Raw genomic sequence first — 20,000 nt, forward strand, 5'->3', positions numbered from 1 at the left:
AGTTCGCTGTATGTAGCTGAATGTAGTCATACAGTAGTTAGCTGAATGTAGTCATACAGTAGTTAGCTGAATGTAGTCATACAGTAGTTAGCTGAATGTAGTCATACAGTAGTTAGCTGAATGTAGTCATACAGTAGTTAGCTGAATGTAGTCATACAGTAGTTAGCTGAATGTAGTCATACAGTAGTTAGCTGAATGTAGTCATACAGTAGTTAGCTGAATGTAGTCATACAGTAGTTAGCTGAATGTAGTCATACAGTAGTTAGCTGAATGTAGTCATACAGTAGTTAGCTGTATGTAGTCATACAGTAGTTAGCTGTATGTAGTCATACAGTAGTTAGCTGTATGTAGTCATACAGTAGTTAGCTGTATGTAGTCATACAGTAGTTAGCTGTATGTAGTCATACAGTAGTTAGCTGTATGTAGTCATACAGTAGTTAGCTGTATGTAGTCATACAGTAGTTAGCTGTATGTAGTCATACAGTAGTTAGCTGTATGTAGTCATACAGTAGTTAGCTGTATGTAGTCATACAGTAGTTAGCTGTATGTAGTCATACAGTAGTTAGCTGTATGTAGTCATACAGTAGTTAGCTGTATGTAGTCATACAGTAGTTAGCTGTATGTAGTCATACAGTAGTTAGCTGTATGTAGTCATACAGTAGTTAGCTGTATGTAGTCATACAGTAGTTAGCTGTATGTAGTCATACAGTAGTTAGCTGTATGTAGTCATACAGTAGTTAGCTGTATGTAGTCATACAGTAGTTAGCTGTATGTAGTCATACAGTAGTTAGCTGTATGTAGTCATACAGTAGTTAGCTGTATGTAGTCATACAGTAGTTAGCTGTATGTAGTCATACAGTAGTTAGCTGTATGTAGTCATACAGTAGTCAGCTGTATGTAGTCATACAGTAGTTAGCTGCTGGCAGCCTCTGTTCCATGAGAGTTGCAGCATCAGCCGTCAGTCACCAGCTAACTGGGATATTAGTTAATGTACCCAGGGTTACCCACCGGCTAACTGGGATATTAGTTAATGTACCCAGGGTTACCCACCGGCTAACTGGGATATTAGTTAATGTACCCAGGGTTACCCACCGGCTAACTGGGATATTAGTTAATGTACCCAGGGTTACCCACCGGCTAACTGGGATATTAGTTAATGTACCCAGGGTTACCCACCGGCTAACTGGGATATTAGTTAATGTACCCAGGGTTACCCACCGGCTAACTAGGCTATTCACTCACTAGTCTAAAAGCCTAAGGGCAAGACCAGACTGATCCGTGGAGAACGTGTTCTAAATGGATGGTTACGTATCGGTCGGCCCGTCCAAAAGTTCAACTCATGGCTACTTTTTGTCCTTGAAATAGTATTGATATGGACTCGTCAACATACGACTCCCAGTGAGAAGGCGTTAGAAATCACGGTTATGGATCAAATCAATGGGTCAGTCTGGTCTTGCCCTTCGTCCCTGACTGCCAGGTCACCCAGCACTCTTTTCTTTGGAGTCAGAAATGTAATGTCTCTTGAATCGTGTATTTGCATGCTGGCCCAGGCAGACACTACTACTACTACTACTACTACTACTACTACTACTACTGGTTGTTTCTCTACAGTCGTGGTTTCTACTCCAGCTTCAGCCCCAGGTCAACACTCTCACGCAGGCAGACCTGTGTTATTTCAGGGTATAGTTGGCCAAGTGTTGATTCAGTGGTTTTGAGTGTGTGACAGTGTCATCCTCTCTCTGTGCCACTTTCACTAGGAAGCCGTGACCTGTGGGTGTTTGTGTGGGTGTTTGTGTGGGTGGGTGTGTGTGTATATGCTTGTGCCTGAGTGTACATGGCGGGCGTGTGGCCCAGTAGTGTTGGCCACTAAGTCAAACTGCCTCTTGGTTCATCTACCTGCAACCGTTTTTACTATTATTTAGCAAAGTCATTGGTGATTTAATCAATACAGACCTATCTGATACTTAGAGAAATGTAATGAATCTTCCTGGGTCAGTTAGACCTGTTTTAATGTCATCTAGACTAGAGGGAGATGGGGGTTTCCAATGGTTTTCCTATACGGAATGGGCAATACCCACTTAAAATGTCAAATTTCAAATCCTCTCAGGCAGTAAGGGGACAACAAAGCTGTGTTTGGATGTAGCTTAATCGTTGAACTAAACATAGTTACCTTCTCGACGCCTCCCCTGCCTCGTTCCAGTTCCTTCCCCTCTAGCAGCGGGCGTTCCCGTTCCTCCCCCTCTAGCAACGGGCGTTCCGGTTCCCTCCCCTCTAGCAACGGGCGTTCCGGTTCCCTCCCCTCTAGCAGCGGGCGTTCCGGTTCCTCCCCCTCTAGCAACGGGCATTGCACTACGTCATCAAGGTTGACTGCGTTGCCATGGATCTAACTGTCAGGGGTGTGGCTGACACCGGCTCTGCTGGGAGTTCATTCGTTAAAAGCCGCGCCACTTAAGATGCAGCGGGTCCACGGCCCCGGGGTTCAGCGGGGTAAAGGTGCTCTGAATACAGGCAAGATAATGAGCTCTTAGACCTGACGGGACCTGTGGATCCATGGTTATATATGACACACACACACACACAGATCCAGGTGCCACTAGTGGCGACCTAAATAAGAATTAAATATTTTATCAAATCAAAGTTTTATTAGTCAAGTGCGTCGAATACAGCAGGTGTAGCAGACCTTACAGTGAAATGCTTACTTACTTCTTCCTAGGATTGTATAGAGGAAGTTCCTCCTCTCAGATCATAGTCCATGGAACATGGTTGCTTGTAGTATGCTAGAGTAGCACGGTAGAATCCCAAACAACCCCGACCTTGGCCCCTTTCCTCTGACGTTGTCTGTCCTTCCAGCTTCAGGGACAAGCTGGCATAATTGAAAACCCGTTTCAAGGCTGAAGTAGCCAGGTGATTATTCTGCGTCTGTCATTTCAAAGTGCTGTACTGTCAAGAGTGTTTGTGCTCTTCAAACCAGTTTAAATAAATTTTTATTTTCCACCACATGTTATTTTATAGGCTTTTTGACACATAGCTGAAATTCTCAGCATTGAACAGTTATCTTAGATTAAACTGTCATCACTTGTCAGCAGAGGAGAAGACAAACGCAGTCTCCCATCACCATGCCTTTACTATAGATTAGACCATGATGTATTCAGGACTATGTCTTTGATGAAGGTCTACACACAGTTCGGTCTTTACACAATGTGGTTTTCTATTTGTATTTCATCCTACAAGAACAGAATTACCCAGACACTTTATTCCTACCATGCTGCAATACTAGGTCACGCTCACACATCCACCCATTTCTTTTAATACGAGCGACCCGCTTTTTCCTCCTTCCAGTCCCAGATTCATAAACATCCCTTTGACTTTCCTGTTGCTTTTTAATTAGTTTTTTTTAATAAGCTTTTTTTTTTTGCCATACAGGGAGGGTGCGATCAGCAGTCCTGTTTTTCACTTCCCCCCGCCGTACCCAGAGCAAGCAATTTCTCTCCCTGCTCTTTCTGCGCCTGTTTTAATAACCACATCCTTCTACAGCAGAAGATCGTCTACTATAGTGGCTAGGATGGTAACATGCTGAGAAAATGTATTCAATAAATGAATAAAATATATTTGTTTAATTGACCCCTGAGAGAGGGGGAGAGAGCCACACATCCAATGGTAACACCTGTTACTAGCCTTTTAAATGAAGGCAGTGGCCTAACAGATTTACAGCTGAGGGCGGGAGTAGCCTAGCTCAAAATGGCTGACGAAGCAACCCTGGTGGGGGGCTCTCGTACTGAGACTCGACCCTGGTGGTGGGGGGCTTTCGTACTGAGACTCGACCCTGGTGGTGGGGGGCTTTCGTACTGAGACTCGACCCTGGTGGTGGGGGGGCTCTCGTACTGAGACTCGACCCTGGTGGTGGGGGGGCTCTCGTACTGAGACTCGACCCTGGTGGGGGGGCTCTGGTACTGAGACTCGACCCTGGTGGTGGGGGGCTCTGGTACTGAGACTCGACCCTGGTGGTGGGGGGCTCTGGTACTGAGACTCGACCCTGGTGGTGGGGGGCTCTGGTACTGAGACTCGACCCTGGTGGTGGGGGGCTCTGGTACTGAGACTCGACCCTGGTGGTGGGGGGCTCTGGTACTGAGACTCGACCCTGGTGGTGGGGGGCTCTGGTACTGAGACTCGACCCTGGTGGTGGGGGGCTCTGGTACTGAGACTCGACCCTGGTGGTGGGGGGCTCTGGTACTGAGACTCGACCCTGGTGGTGGGGGGCTCTGGTACTGAGACTCGACCCTGGTGGTGGGGGGCTCTGGTACTGAGACTCGACCCTGGTGGTGGGGGGCTCTGGTACTGAGACTCGACCCTGGTGGTGGGGGGCTCTGGTACTGAGACTCGACCCTGGTGGTGGGGGGCTCTGGTACTGAGACTCGACCCTGGTGGTGGGGGGGCTCTGGTACTGAGACTCGACCCTGGTGGTGGGGGGCTCTGGTACTGAGACTCGACCCTGGTGGTGGGGGGCTCTGGTACTGAGACTCGACCCTGGTGGTGGGGGGCTCTGGTACTGAGACTCGACCCTGGTGGTGGGGGGCTCTGGTACTGAGACTCGACCCTGGTGGTGGGGGGCTCTGGTACTGAGACTCGACCCTGGTGGTGGGGGGCTCTGGTACTGAGACTCGACCCTGGTGGTGGGGGGCTCTGGTACTGAGACTCGACCCTGGTGGTGGGGGGCTCTGGTACTGAGACTCGACCCTGGTGGTGGGGGGGCTCTCGTACTGAGACTCGACCCTGGTGGTGGGGGGGCTCTCGTACTGAGACTCGACCCTGGTGGGGGGGCTCTGGTACTGAGACTCGACCCTGGTGGTGGGGGGCTCTGGTACTGAGACTCGACCCTGGTGGTGGGGGGGCTCTGGTACTGAGACTCGACCCTGGTGGTGGGGGGCTCTGGTACTGAGACTCGACCCTGGTGGTGGGGGGCTCTGGTACTGAGACTCGACCCTGGTGGTGGGGGGCTCTGGTACTGAGACTCGACCCTGGTGGTGGGGGGCTCTGGTACTGAGACTCGACCCTGGTGGTGGGGGGGCTCTGGTACTGAGACTCGACCCTGGTGGTGGGGGGGCTCTGGTACTGAGACTCGACCCTGGTGGGGGGCTCTCGTACTGAGACTCGACCCTGGTGGTGGGGGGCTCTGGTACTGAGACTCGACCCTGGTGGTGGGGGGCTCTGGTACTGAGACTCGACCCTGGTGGTGGGGGGGCTCTGGTACTGAGACTCGACCCTGGTGGTGGGGGGCTCTGGTACTGAGACTCGACCCTGGTGGTGGGGGGCTCTGGTACTGAGACTCGACCCTGGTGGTGGGGGGCTCTGGTACTGAGACTCGACCCTGGTGGTGGGGGGCTCTGGTACTGAGACTCGACCCTGGTGGTGGGGGGCTCTGGTACTGAGACTCGACCCTGGTGGTGGGGGGCTCTCGTACTGAGACTCGACCCTGGTGGTGGGGGGCTCTGGTACTGAGACTCGACCCTGGTGGTGGGGGGCTCTGGTACTGAGACTCGACCCTGGTGGTGGGGGGCTCTGGTACTGAGACTCGACCCTGGTGGTGGGGGGGCTCTGGTACTGAGACTCGACCCTGGTGGTGGGGGGCTCTGGTACTGAGACTCGACCCTGGTGGTGGGGGGCTCTGGTACTGAGACTCGACCCTGGTGGTGGGGGGCTCTCGTACTGAGACTCGACCCTGGTGGGATCTTGTGTGCATCCTTTCTTCAGCTGGCACCGTCATATGTTAATCACCTTCACTAGTCATATGAAACCTGCCCTCTTTCCATAGCAGAGGATAGGATATGACCTCGTCGTTAGTTAGTTGGCACCCTATTCCCTAGGGTTGTGGTCCACCAGTAGTGCACTAGGGAATAGGGAACCATTTGGGATGCGACCTGTGACACATAAGACACCTTAGTCTTTAGCCTGATGTTAGGGACACCTTAGTCTTTAGCCTGCTGTTAGGGACACCTTAGTCTTTAGCCTGCTGTTAGGGACACCTTAGTCTTCAGCCTGATGTTAGGGACACCTTAGTCTTTAGCCTGATGTTAGGGACACCTTAGTCTTCAGCCTGATGTTAGGGACACCTTAGTCTTCAGCCTGCTGTTAGGGACACCTTAGTCTTTAGCCTGATGTTAGGGACACCTTAGTCTTTAGCCTGATGTTAGGGACACCTTAGTCTTCAGCCTGATGTTAGGGACACCTTAGTCTTCAGCCTGATGTTAGGGACACCTTAGTCTTCAGCCTGATGTTAGGGACACCTTAGTCTTCAGCCTGATGTTAGGGACACCTTAGTCTTCAGCCTGCTGTTAGGGACACCTTAGTCTTCAGCCTGCTGTTAGGGACACCTTAGTCTTTAGCCTGATGTTAGGGACACCTTAGTCTTCAGCCTGATGTTAGGGACACCTTAGTCTTCAGCCTGATGTTAGGGACACCTTAGTCTTTAGCCTACTGTTAGGGACACCTTAGTCTTCAGCCTGCTGTTAGGGACACCTTAGTCTTTAGCCTGCTGTTAGGGACACCTTAGTCTTCAGCCTGATGTTAGGGACACCTTAGTCTTCAGCCTGATGTTAGGGACACCTTAGTCTTTAGCCTGCTGTTAGGGACACCTTAGTCTTTAGCCTGATGTTAGGGACACCTTAGTCTTTAGCCTGATGTCTCTCTCTCTCCCCCACTCTTTCTCTCTGTAGTAACTGATGTGGAGTTGAAGCGGCTGAAGGATGCCTTTAAGAGGACCAGCGGCCTGTCCTTCTACATGGCCCAACAGTGCTTCTACAGAGAAGTACTGGGAGATGGGATCCCTCCGAAGGTTGCAGAGGTACGTCCCCTGGGACCTAGCCCACACACCACACACACACACACACACACACACACACACACACACACACACACACACACACACACACACCTGATAGGAAACTGGGATATGACTGTCCCTTTCACCTCCCAACCCCTACAGTCCAGCTGACTCCTCTCACCTCCCAACCCCTACAGTCCAGGTGACTCCTCTCACCTCCCAACCCCTACAGTCCAGGTGACTCCTCTCACCTCCCAACCCCTACAGTCCAGGTGACTCCTCTCACCTCCCAACCCCTACAGTCCAGGTGACTCCTCTCACCTCCCAACCCCTACAGTCCAGGTGACTCCTCTCACCTCCCAACCCCTACAGTCCAGGTGACTCCTCTCACCTCCCAACCCCTACAGTCCAGGTGACTCCTCTCACCTCCCAACCCCTACAGTCCAGGTGACTCCTCTCACCTCCCAACCCCTACAGTCCAGGTGACTCCTCTCACCTCCCAACCCCTACAGTCCAGGTGACTACTCTCACCTCCCAACCCCTACAGTCCAGGTGACTCCTCTCACCTCCCAACCCCTACAGTCCAGCTGACTCCTCTCACCTCCCAACCCCTACAGTCCAGGTGACTCCTCTCACCTCCCAACCCCTACAGTCCAGGTGACTCCTCTCACCTCCCAACCCCTACAGTCCAGGTGACTCCTCTCACCTCCCAAACCCTACAGTCCAGCTGACTCCTCTCACCTCCCCAGTCCAGCTGACTCCTCTCACCTCCCAACCCCTACAGTCCAGCTGACTCCTCTCACCTCCCAACCCCTACAGTCCAGCTGACTCCTCTCACCTCCCAACCCCTACAGTCCAGGTGACTCCTCTCACCTCCCAACCCCTACAGTCCAGGTGACTCCTCTCACCTCCCAACCCCTACAGTCCAGGTGACTCCTCTCACCTCCCAACCCCTACAGTCCAGCTGACTCCTCTCACCTCCCAACCCCTACAGTCCAGCTGACTCCTCTCACCTCCCAACCCCTACAGTCCAGCTGACTCCTCTCACCTCCCAACCCCTACAGTCCAGGTGACTCCTCTCACCTCCCAACCCCTACAGTCCAGGTGACTCCTCTCACCTCCCAACCCCTACAGTCCAGGTGACTCCTCTCACCTCCCAACCCCTACAGTCCAGCTGACTCCTCTCACCTCCCAACCCCTACAGTCCAGCTGACTCCTCTCACCTCCCAACCCCTACAGTCCAGGTGACTCCTCTCACCTCCCAACCCCTACAGTCCAGGTGACTCCTCTCACCTCCCAACCCCTACAGTCCAGGTGACTACTCTCACCTCCCAACCCCTACAGTCCAGGTGACTCCTCTCACCTCCCAACCCCTACAGTCCAGGTGACTCCTCTCACCTCCCAACCCCTACAGTCCAGCTGACTACTCTCACCTCCCAACCCCTACAGTCCAGCTGACTCCTCTCACCTCCCAACCCCTACAGTCCAGCTGACTCCTCTCACCTCCCAACCCCTACAGTCCAGGTGACTCCTCTCACCTCCCAACCCCTACAGTCCAGCTGACTCCTCTCACCTCCCAACCCCTACAGTCCAGCTGACTCCTCTCACCTCCCAACCCCTACAGTTCAGCTGACTCCTCTCACCTCCCAACCCCTACAGTCCAGCTGACTCCTCTCACCTCCCAACCCCTACAGTCCAGGTGACTCCTCTCACCTCCCAACCCCTACAGTCCAGCTGACTCCTCTCACCTCCCAACCCCTACAGTCCAGCTGACTCCTCTCACCTCCCAACCCCTACAGTCCAGCTGACTCCTCTCACCTCCCAACCCCTACAGTCCAGGTGACTCCTCTCACCTCCCAACCCCTACAGTCCAGGTGACTACTCTCACCTCCCAACCCCTACAGTCCAGCTGACTCCTCTCACCTCCCAACCCCTACAGTCCAGGTGACTCCTCTCACCTCCCAACCCCTACAGTCCAGGTGACTCCTCTCACCTCCCAACCCCTACAGTCCAGCTGACTCCTCTCACCTCCCAACCCCTACAGTCCAGCTGACTCCTCTCACCTCCCAACCCCTACAGTCCAGCTGACTCCTCTCACCTCCCAACCCCTACAGTCCAGCTGACTCCTCTCACCTCCCAACCCCTACAGTCCAGCTGACTCCTCTCACCTCCCAACCCCTACAGTCCAGGTGACTCCTCTCACCTCCCAACCCCTACAGTCCAGGTGACTCCTCTCACCTCCCAACCCCTACAGTCCAGGTGACTCCTCTCACCTCCCCAGTCCAGGTGACTCCTCTCACCTCCCCAGTCCAGCTGACTCCTCTCACCTCCCAACCCCTACAGTCCAGCTGACTCCTCTCACCTCCCAACCCCTACAGTCCAGGTGACTCCTCTCACCTCCCAACCCCTACAGTCCAGCTGACTCCTCTCACCTCCACCCTACAGTCCAGGTGACTACTCTCACCTCCCAACCCCTACGTCCAGCTGACTCCTCTCACCTCCCAACCCCTACAGTCCAGCTGACTCTCCTCTCGCCTCCCCAGTCCAGGTGACTCCTCCTCTCGCCTCCCAGTCCAGGTGACTCCTCCTCTCGCCTCCCCAGTCCAGGTGATCCTCCTCTCGCCTCCCCAGTCCAGCTGACTCCTCCTCTCGCCTCCCCAGTCCAGGTGACTCCTCCTCTCGCCTCCCCAGTCCAGGTGACTCCTCCTCTCGCCTCCCCAGTCCAGGTGACTCCTCCTCTCGCCTCCCCAGTCCAGGTGACTCCTCCTCTCGCCTCCCCAGTCCAGGTGACTCCTCCTCTCGCCTCCCCAGTCCAGGTGACTCCTCCTCTCGCCTCCCCAGTCCAGGTGACTCCTCCTCTCGCCTCCCCAGTCCAGGTGACTCCTCCTCTCGCCTCCCAGTCCAGGTGACTCCTCCTCTCGCCTCCCCAGTCCAGGTGACTCCTCCTCTCGCCTCCCCAGTCCAGGTGACTCCTCCTCTCGCCTCCCCCGTCCAGGTGACTCCTCCTCTCGCCTCCCAGTCCAGGTGACTCCTCCTCTCGCCTCCCCAGTCAGGTGACTCCTCCTCTCGCCTCCCAGTCCAGGTGACTCCTCTCGCCTCCCCAGTCCAGGTGACTCCTCCTCTCGCCTCCCCAGTCCAGGTGACTCCTCCTCTCGCCTCCCCAGTCCAGGTGACTCCTCCTCTCGCCTCCCAGTCCAGGTGACTCCTCCTCTCGCCTCCCCAGTCCAGGTGACTCCTCCTCTAGACCTCCCCAGTCCAGGTGACTCCTCCTCTAGACCTCCCCAGTCCAGGTGACTCCTCCTCTAGACCTCCCCAGTCCAGGTGACTCCTCCTCTCGCCTCCCTGAGACATGGGCTTCAAAATGTCCCGTTACAAGCATCTGCATGACGTTACAGTGGCGTGAGATGAAATGAAAGGACATAACATTACAGGACATTGGCTCCGAGATCCATTCCTTGAGGCTACTTCCTCTCAGTAGTGGACATGCTTTCAGCCTGTTGAGATTGACCCTCAGTCATTTTGCTGCATCCCAAATGGCACTCTATTCCCCATGTTGTGTACTACTTTTCGACCAGGGCCCTGGTCAGTGCACTACATAGGGAATAGGGTGCCATTTTGGATGCACACATTGTATCTGTGTTAGGTTGGCCACAGTGACTTGTGATATAAAGTCATTTAGGCTAGTTTATACAGTAGCTAGCTGGTTTAATGCATTTCAACATTTCTAGTTCCTTTCTCCCCATCAGAGGCTCTCTCTCTTCCTGCTCTGCTTTCTGTCCAGTTAGGCTGAAGGATGCTGTACCCATACTGTAAAAATGCCTATTCCCGATTACTTACACACACACACACACACACACACACATGCCACCTGACTGACTTTATCAGTGAATAAACACTAGTTGTTTGAACTGTGTGTGTCAAAGGCAGTGACTGAGTCATCAAGGGGATTGACGTCGGCCTATTCTGCGGTGGGACATTTGTTTTTGAGGAAGTGGAAAAATGCTTGGCCAGTGTAGAAAGCCAACCTTTACATGCTGACCATGAACAAAGATCATTTTATCATTTAACATCCAAATTGCTGGCGAGCGTTAGCGTAGCCAGGCGCTAAAATACAACTTGTTTCTATTCTAAATGAGCTAGCAACAACAAGCTAGCTAGCTAAATGGCCATGAATTTTTCATGTGTTTTGACCTGGTCTTTTGATATTTCAGCCTGCCTGTCCTGATTTACCGTCTGGTGTGGATGGATAAAATCAAAACGTGTGCGTCCCAGCTCTAGGCAGCATGTTGGGGCTTGGAAGTGGCATTCCATTGAAACAGTCTTGGTGATATTCAATCAAAACCGCAATCCAGTTGCTTTGTTGATAAATCGGGGGGGGGGGGGGGGGGGGGGGGGGGAATACATTTTGATCAGCAATATGCATGTTTGGATCCACATACCCAGGGCACTTCTGCTTGATTCTTAATCAATAAGTTAGCAGGAGATTCTGCTGGTCTCTTTACTATAGGAGGACTTTCTAGCAGAGTCTGCAACATTCTGCATCCTATTCCCTATTCCCTTCCCTTCTTTTGACCAGGACCCATAGGGCTCTAGGGGTTCAAACAGGCAGCAAGGCAGACATTATTATTATTATTATTATTATTTATATTATTTATATTTGACTTTTACCAGCGAGACGGCAGCGAGTCAGATTCACCGTGTGGGATTAACAGTGCCTCTCAGCTGTACGTGCTGATAGACGGAGAGATTCAGGGGAAGAGCTGCAGCCTCGTCGCTCTCAGGTTTTATTATATTTACATGTTTATTTGTTTCCCATAACGTGTGAGTCAGAGGAAGTGGAACATGTACCTAGCTTCTATACCTAGCTTCTACACCTAGCTTCTATACGTATACCTAGCTTCTATACGTATACCTAGCTTCTATACGTATACCTAGCTTCTATACGTATACCTAGCTTCTATACCTAGCTTCTATACGTATACCTAGCTTCTATACCTACACCTAGCTTCTCAAAAAGGCTGTGTGTGTCTTTGAAGGTGTAACTAAGGAGTGTAGTGGTTGTGTTTTGGACGCAGCAGGCTCAGGCCACGGCAGTAGGAAACCCCTAGCCTATATACACTACATGACCAAAAGTATGTGGACACCGGCTCGTCGAACAACTCATTCCAAAATCATGGGTATTAATATGGAGTTGGTCCCCCCACTTTGCTGCTATAACAGCCTCAACTCTCCTGGGAAGGATTTCCACTAGATGTTGGAACATTGCTGTGGGGACTTGCTTCCATTCAGCCACAAGAGCATTAGTGAGGTCGGGTACTGATGTTGGGCGATTAGACCTGGCTCGCAGTCAGCATTCCAATTCATCCCAAAGGTGTTTGATGGGGTTGAGGTCAGGGCTCTGTGCAGGCCAGTCAAGTTCTTCCACACTGATCTCAACAATCCCATTTCAGTATGGACCTCGCTTTGTGCACGGGGGCATTGTCATGCTGAAACAGGAAAGGGCCGTCCCCAAACTGTTGCCACAAAGCTGGAAGCACAGAATTGTCTACAATGTCATTGTATGCTGTAGCGTTAAGATTTCCCTTCACTTGAACTAGAGCGCTGTCATGTTGAAAGTCACTGAGCTCTTCACTACGGGCCGTTCTACTGCCAATATTTGTCTGTGGAGATTGCACGGCTGTTTGCTCGATTTTATACACCTGTCAGCAACAGGTGTGGCTGAACTGGCCGAATCCACTAATTTGAAGGGGTATCCACATACTTGTGTGTGTTTTATAGTGTAGCATAGTAAATAAGTTGTTAAACGCATATTAAACACATCTCAAAGCTTTTTCTCTTCCCCCTCCATCAGTTTATGTCCCAGAACAGAAAGGGCAGGCTTATGCTGCTATGTACAACAGAAAGACCTGGGCTGTAGTCAGGGTGAGTTTTAAAGGACATGTTTTAGAACTGTACATTGGTTTTTATTGCAGCGTTTCCAGAAGGACTTCCCTGGCATGTTCAGGTGAAATGTGTCCCAAGACACTAATATTGTGCAGCTTTTGCAGTGCCTTGACGTCTCTCTCTGTCTCTGTCCAGTTTGTCTTCTTGTCAGACACAGACTGCAGAGTAGAGAAAATATTCTGTGTTTTAATAGTCATTTTGGCCTTCCAATATTTGTGCACATGACCTGGTTCCTAATAAAGTTTTTTTTTTTTACATGTGGAAATGTTGGGTCAGGGAGAGCAAACAGAGTAAGTCCTATGTTTAAAGCATTACGTCTGAATGTACAAGCTGTGAAGAAGTATCCAAATCATCCGTTCAACATGGTGTGGAATAAGGAATGGGCGTTTTCAACATGGTGAGGAATAAGGAATGGGCGTTTTCAACATGGTGTGGAATAAGGAATGGGCGTTTTCAACATGGTGTGGAATAAGGAATGGGTGTTTCAACATGGTGTGGAATAAGGAATGGGTGTTTCAACATGGTGTGGAATAAGGAATGGGCGTTTTCAACATGGTGTGGAATAAGGAATGGGCGTTTTCAACATGGTGTGGAATAAGGAATGGGCGTTTTCAACATGGTGTGGAATAAGGAATGGGCGTTTTCAACATGGTGAGGAATAAGGAATGGGCGTTTTCAACATGGTGTGGAATAAGGAATGGGCGTTTTCAACATGGTGTGGAATAAGGAATGGGCGTTTCAACATGGTGTGGAATAAGGAATGGGTGTTTCAACATGGTGTGGAATAAGGAATGGGTGTTTCAACATGGTGTGGAATAAGGAATGGGCGTTTTAACATGGTGTGGAATAAGGAATGGGTGTTTCAACATGGTGTGGAATAAGGAATGGGCGTTTTCAACATGGTGTGGAATAAGGAATGGGTGTTTCAACATGGTGTGGAATAAGGAATGGGCGTTTTCAACATGGTGTGGAATAAGGAATGGGTGTTTCAACATGGTGTGGAATAAGGAATGGGCGTTTTCAACATGGTGTGGAATAAGGAATGGGCGTTTTCAACATGGTGTGGAATAAGGAATGGGCGTTTTAACATGGTGTGGAATAAGGAATGGGCGTTTTCAACATGGTTGTGGAATAAGGAATGGGCGTTTTCGACATGGTGTGGAATAAGGAATGGGCGTTTTCAACATGGTGTGGAATAAGGAATGGGCGTTTCAACATGGTGTGGAATAAGGAATGGGCGTTTCAACATGGTGTGGAATAAGGAATGGGCGTTTTAACATGGTGTGGAATAAGGAATGGGTGTTTTAACCAGAGGTAATATGAAGATGTGAAAGTGTTATGTTTAGACAGATTTCAAGGGCAATCATCACCGGGGCGACGCCTCTCAAAAATGCAAATAGTTTTCTTCTGTTTGTATCTGACACACTGATGCAGCCGCTGGCTGGCTGGCTGGCTGTGGGGACACTGAGGCCGACTGGCTGTGGGGGACACTGAGGCCGCTGGCTGTGGGGGACACTGAGGCCGCTGGCTGTGGGGGACACTGAGGCCGCTGGCTGTGGGGACACTGAGGCCGCTGGCTGTGGGGACACTGAGGCCGCTGGCTGTGGGGGACACTGAGGCCGCTGGCTGTGGGGGACACTGAGGCCGCTGGCTGTGGGGACACTGAGGCCGCTGGCTGTGGGGGACACTGAGGCCGCTGGCTGTGGGGACACTGAGGCCGCTGGCTGTGGGGGACACTGAGGCCGCTGGCTGTGGGGACACTGAGGCCGCTGGCTGTGGGGACACTGAGGCCGCTGGCTGTGGGGACACTGAGGCCGCTGGCTGTGGGGACACTGAGGCCGCTGGCTGTGGGGACACTGAGGCCGCTGGCTGTGGGGGACACTGAGGCCGCTGGCTGTGGGGGACACAGAGGCCGCTGGCTGTGGGGACACTGAGGCCGCTGGCTGTGGGGGACACTGAGGCCGCTGGCTGTGGGGGACACTGAGGCCGCTGGCTGTGGGGGACACTGAGGCCGCTGGCTGTGGGGGACACTGAGGCCGCTGGCTGTGGGGGACACTGAGGCCGCTGGCTGTGGGGACACTGAGGCCGCTGGCTGTGGGGACACTGAGGCCGCTGGCTGTGGGGACACTGAGGCCGCTGGCTGTGGGGGACACTGAGGCCGCTGGCTGTGGGGGACACTGAGGCCGCTGGCTGTGGGGGACACTGAGGCCGCTGGCTGTGGGGGACACTGAGGCCGCTGGCTGTGGGGGACACTGAGGCCGCTGGCTGTGGGGACACTGAGGCCGCTGGCTGTGGGGGACACTGAGGCCGCTGGCTGTGGGGGACACTGAGGCCGCTGGCTGTGGGGGACACTGAGGCCGCTGGCTGTGGGGACACTGAGGCCGCTGGCTGGGGACACTGAGGCCGCTGCTGTGGGGACACTGAAGTGTCACGGGACTCGTCTGAAGGTAGCCCATACAAATTAATGGAGGTAGTTTTGTGCCAACACAAAAAAGGGGATAAATATATGTATAAAAACACACATATTTCCTGAGCGTTCTTTAATCTCCTAGATATGGGACAGACACTTCAACACTTTATTCCTTATGATTTATTTTTTAACTGTCTTTTTTGCCATGTATGAATGTTGTTCAATGTGTTTCTATGAGCTATAGTAATAAAGGCCAAATTCTATATTTTATCTAATAATTTGTGTTTATTTTTTATTTTTATATATACCTAAAATTCTGAATCATATTTCTAAGTAATCTTTGGTATAACCATCCTAAAACAATTCACTATTTTAGCTTAGTAGAACCCCCCCCCCCCCCCCTCCCCTGATTTCAAGTGGATTTAACAAGTGACATCGATAAGGGATAATATAGCTTTCACATGGATTCACCTGGATTCACCTGGATTCACCTGGTCTGTCTATCATGGAAAGAGCAGGTGCCTTTTTAATGTTTCCTACACTCAGTGCAGTACTTTTGACCTGGGTCCATAGGGCTCTGGTAGTAGTGGACTGTGTAGAACAGGGTTCCTCCTCAGCAAGCTGAATTTGGCACGCGGGTCATTTACAAAACAAAATGGCCCCCTGAGCACGGGGGCTGCCTTGATCGACATCCATGTCATCGGCGCAGTTGTGGTGGGTAGGGTTGCACATTTTGGGGAATGTTCAGAGGTGGAAACTTTCTGTGGGAATTAATGGGAATATATATATATATATATATATATGCAAAATTATATTAATACCATTTAAATGTAGATATTTATATATACACTACCGTTAAACAGTTTGGGGTCACTTAGAAATGTCCTGGTTTTTGAAAGAAAAGCACTTTTTTTTTTTTACCATTAAAATAACATCAAATTGATCAGAAATACAGTGTAGACATTGTTAATGTTGTAAATGACTATTGTAGCTGGAAACGGCAGATTTTTAATGGAATATCTACATAGGCGTACAGAGGCCAATTATCAGCAACCATCACTCCTGTGTTCCAATGGCACGTTGTGTTAGCTAATCCAAGTTTATCATTTTAAAAGGCTAATTGATCATTAGAAAACCCCTTTTGCAATTATGTTAGCACAGCTGAAAACTGTTGTCCTGATTAAAGAAGCAATAAAACTGGCCTTCTTTAGACTAGTTGAGTATCTGGAGCATCAGCATTTGTGGGTTCGATTACAGGCTCAAAATGGCCAGAAACAAAGTACTTTCCTCTGAAACTCGTCAGTCTATTCTTGTTCTGAGAAATGAAGGTTATTCCATGCGAGAAATTGCCAAGAAACTGAAGATCTCGTACAACGCTGTGTACTACTCCCTTCACAGAACAGCGCAAACTGGCTCTAACCAGAATAGAAAGAGGAGTGGGAGGCCCCGGTGCACAACTGAGCAAGAGGACAAGTACATTAGTGTCTAGTTTGAGAAACAGACGCCTCACAAGTCCTCAACTGGCAGCTTCATTAAATAGTACCCGCAAAACACCAGTCTCAACGTCAACAGTGAAGAGGCGACCCCCGGGATGCTGGCCTTCTAGGCAGCATCTAATTAACACTCCTCAGTTAACAGGCTCAAGCAAACTAAAACCCACATGGTAGCAGAAACTAACTAGCAGAAATTGTTAACAAGTTTGAAATGATTTAAACACACTTTGCTGTAGGCAACTATTTACTAGTTAACAAAAAAAACATGTTTGTCATATAAAATATATTCACCCCACCCAGTATTGTAATCAAAACTTACCAGAAAGCATGTAGTCCTTGGCTCAGACAGTGTATTAGTGTGGGCTCAATAGCATCTCGTTAGTGTACCAGATCTTGAGAATCAGCTGTACATGTGATGGAATAATGCACTCTGCATGCAGAGGGTTGCAATTCCATTGAATTGGGGATAGTTTAACCAAAATATGCCACAAGACCTAGAATTGCCTTATGTGTACCCCACAAAAAAGGTTCACTGTTATAAACTTAAAAAAAAAAATAAAAAAATTTCCTAAATTCCAGGGCTTAACTTCTCGTGGAAAATTTCCGGGAAAATTCTGGTGGTGGGGGTTAAGTGCTTTGCTCAAGGGCGGAACGGCAGCGTTTTCCCACCTTGCTAGCTCGGGGATTCAAACCAGAGACCTTTTGGTTACTGGCCCAACGCTCTAACCGCTGGTTTAACTGCCGCCCCTCAACTGGGATCTGTCTACTGGCATATTACTAGATATCTAGATATGTTAACACCATCTCTCTGTTCTCTCTCCCTGTTCTCTCTCTCTCTGTTCTCTCTCTCTCTGTTCTCTCTCTCCCTGTTCTCTCTCTCTCTATTCTCTCTCTCTCTGTTCTCTCTCTCTCTGTTCTCTCTCTCTCTGTTCTCTCTCTCTCTGTTCTCTCTCTCTCCCTGTTCTCTCTCTCTCCCTGTTCTCTCTCTCTCTCCCTGTTCTCTCTCTCTCTCTCTGTTCTCTCTCTCTCTCTCTGTTCTCTCTCTCTCTCTGTTCTCTCTCTCTCTCTCTGTTCTCTCTCTCTCTCTCTGTTCTCTCTCTCTCTCTCTGTTCTCTCTCTCTCTCTCTGTTCTCTCTCTCTCTCTCTGTTCTCTCTCTCTCTCTCTGTTCTCTCTCTCTCTCTGTTCTCTCTCTCTCTCTGTTCTCTCTCTCTCTCTCTGTTCTCTCTCTCTCTCTCTCTCTCTGTTCTCTCTCTTCTCTCTCTCTCTCTGTTCTCTCTCTTCTCTCTCTCTCTCTCTGTTCTCTCTCTTCTCTCTCTCTCTCTCTGTTCTCTCTCTCTCTTCTCTCTCTCTCTTCTCTCTCTGTCTGTTCTCTCTCTCTCTGTCTGTTCTCTCTCTCTCTGTCTGTTCTCTCTCTCTCTGTCTGTTCTCTCTCTCTCTCTGTCTGTTCTCGCTCTCTCTCTCCCTGTTCTCTCTCTCTCTCTCCCTGTTCTCTCTCTCTCTCTCCCTGTTCTCTCTCTCTCTCTCTCTCTGTTCTCTCTCTCTCTGTTCTCTCTCTCTCTGTTCTCTCTCTCTGTTCTCTCTCTCCTCTCTGTCTCTCTGTTCTCTCTCTCTCTCTGTTCTCTCTCTCTCTCTGTTCTCTCTCTCTCTCTGTTCTCTCTCTCTCTCTCTGTTCTCTCTCTCTCTCTCTGTTCTCTCTCTCTCTCTCTCTCTCTGTTCTCTCTCTCTCTGTTCTCTCTCTCTCTCTGTTCTCTCTCTCTCTCTCTCTCTGTTCTCTCTCTCCTCTCTCTCTCTCTGTTCTCTTTCTCCTCTCTCTCTCTCTGTTCTCTCTCTCTCTCTCTGCTCTCTCTCCCTGTTCTCTCTCTTTCTCTCTCTGTAGGTGATCTACAACTCGTTTGGAGGCACTTTTAAAGGACTACACTTCAACAACCTCATTATTGGCCTGGTGCTGCTGACCAGAGGACGAGATGGGGAGAAGGCCAAGTGTATGTTCTCTCTCTCTCCCCCGCGCCCTCTCTTCTCTCTCTCTCTCCCCCGCGCCCTCTCTTCTCTCTCGCTTTCTCTCCCCCGCGCCCTCTTCACTCTCGCTTTCTCTCCCCGCGCCCTCTTCACTCTCGCTTTCTCTCCCCCGCGCCCTCTTCTCTCTCGCTCTCTCCCCCGCGCCCTCTTCTCTCTCGCTCTCTCCCCCCCGCGCCCTCTTCTCTCTCGCTCTCTCCCCCGCGCCCTCTTCTCTCTCGCTCTCTCCCCCGCGCCCTCTTCTCTCTCGCTCTCTCCCCCGCGCCCTCTTCTCTCTCGCTCTCTCCCCCGCGCCCTCTTCGCTCTCGCTTTCTCTCCCCCGCGCCCTCTTCTCTCTCGCTCTCTCCCCCGCGCCCTCTTCTCTCTCGCTCTCTCCCCCGCGCCCTCTTCTCTCTCGCTCTCTCCCCCCCGCGCCCTCTTCTCTCTCGCTCTCTCCCCCGCGCCCTCTTCTCTCTCGCTCTCTCCCCCGCGCCCTCTTCGCTCTCGCTCTCTCCCCCGCGCCCTCTTCTCTCTCGCTCTCTCCCCCCCGCGCCCTCTTCGCTCTCTCCCCCGCGCCCTCTTCGCTCTCGCTCTCTCCCCCGCGCCCTCTTCTCTCTCGCTCTCTCCCCCGCGCCCTCTTCGCTCTCTCCCCCGCGCCCTCTTCGCTCTCTCCCCCGCGCCCTCTTCGCTCTCTCCCCCGCGCCCTCTTCGCTCTCTCCCCCGCGCCCTCTTCTCTCTCTCTCTCTCCCCCGCGCCCTCTTCGCTCTCTCCCCCGCGCCCTCTTCGCTCTCTCCCCGCGCCCTCTTCGCTCTCTCCCCCGCGCCCTCTTCGCTCTCTCCCCCGCGCCCTCTTCGCTCTCTCCCCCGCGCCCTCTTCGCTCTCTCCCCCGCGCCCTCTTCGCTCTCTCCCCCGCGCCCTCTTCGCTCTCTCCCCCGCGCCCTCTTCGCTCTCTCCCCCGCGCCCTCTTCGCTCTCTCCCCCGCGCCCTCTTCGCTCTCCCCCGCGCCCTCTTCGCTCTCTCCCCCGCGCCCTCTTCGCTCTCTCCCCCGCGCCCTCTTCGCTCTCTCCCCCGCGCCCTCTTCGCTCTCTCCCCCGCGCCCTCTTCGCTCTCTCCCCCGCGCCCTCTTCGCTCTCTCCCCCGCGCCCTCTTCGCTCTCTCCCCCGCGCCCTCTTCGCTCTCTCCCCCGCGCCCTCTTCGCTCTCTCCCCCGCGCCCTCTTCGCTCTCGCTTTCTCTCCCCCGCGCCCTCTTCTCTCTCGCTCTCTCCCCCGCGCCCTCTTCTCTCTCGCTCTCTCCCCCGCGCCCTCTTCTCTCTCGCTCTCTCCCCCCCGCGCCCTCTTCTCTCT

General features: G+C 52.0%; 1 protein-coding gene across 1 annotated transcript in view; it reads left to right on the forward strand.

Moving 5' to 3' along the window:
- The window catches only part of LOC106613358 (ubiquitin carboxyl-terminal hydrolase 32), a 93,116-nt gene that overhangs the window by 4,625 nt on the left and 68,491 nt on the right, over positions 1-20,000 (forward strand). Inside the window, 2 exon segments of the mRNA XM_082955556.1 lie at positions 6,711-6,838; positions 18,541-18,646. Of these exon segments, the coding sequence (XP_082811682.1) occupies positions 6,711-6,838; positions 18,541-18,646 (234 nt within the window).

This window comes from Salmo salar, chromosome 09 (assembly GCF_965601325.2).
Source record: "Salmo salar chromosome 09, fSalSal1, whole genome shotgun sequence".
Lineage (NCBI taxonomy): Eukaryota > Metazoa > Chordata > Actinopteri > Salmoniformes > Salmonidae > Salmo > Salmo salar.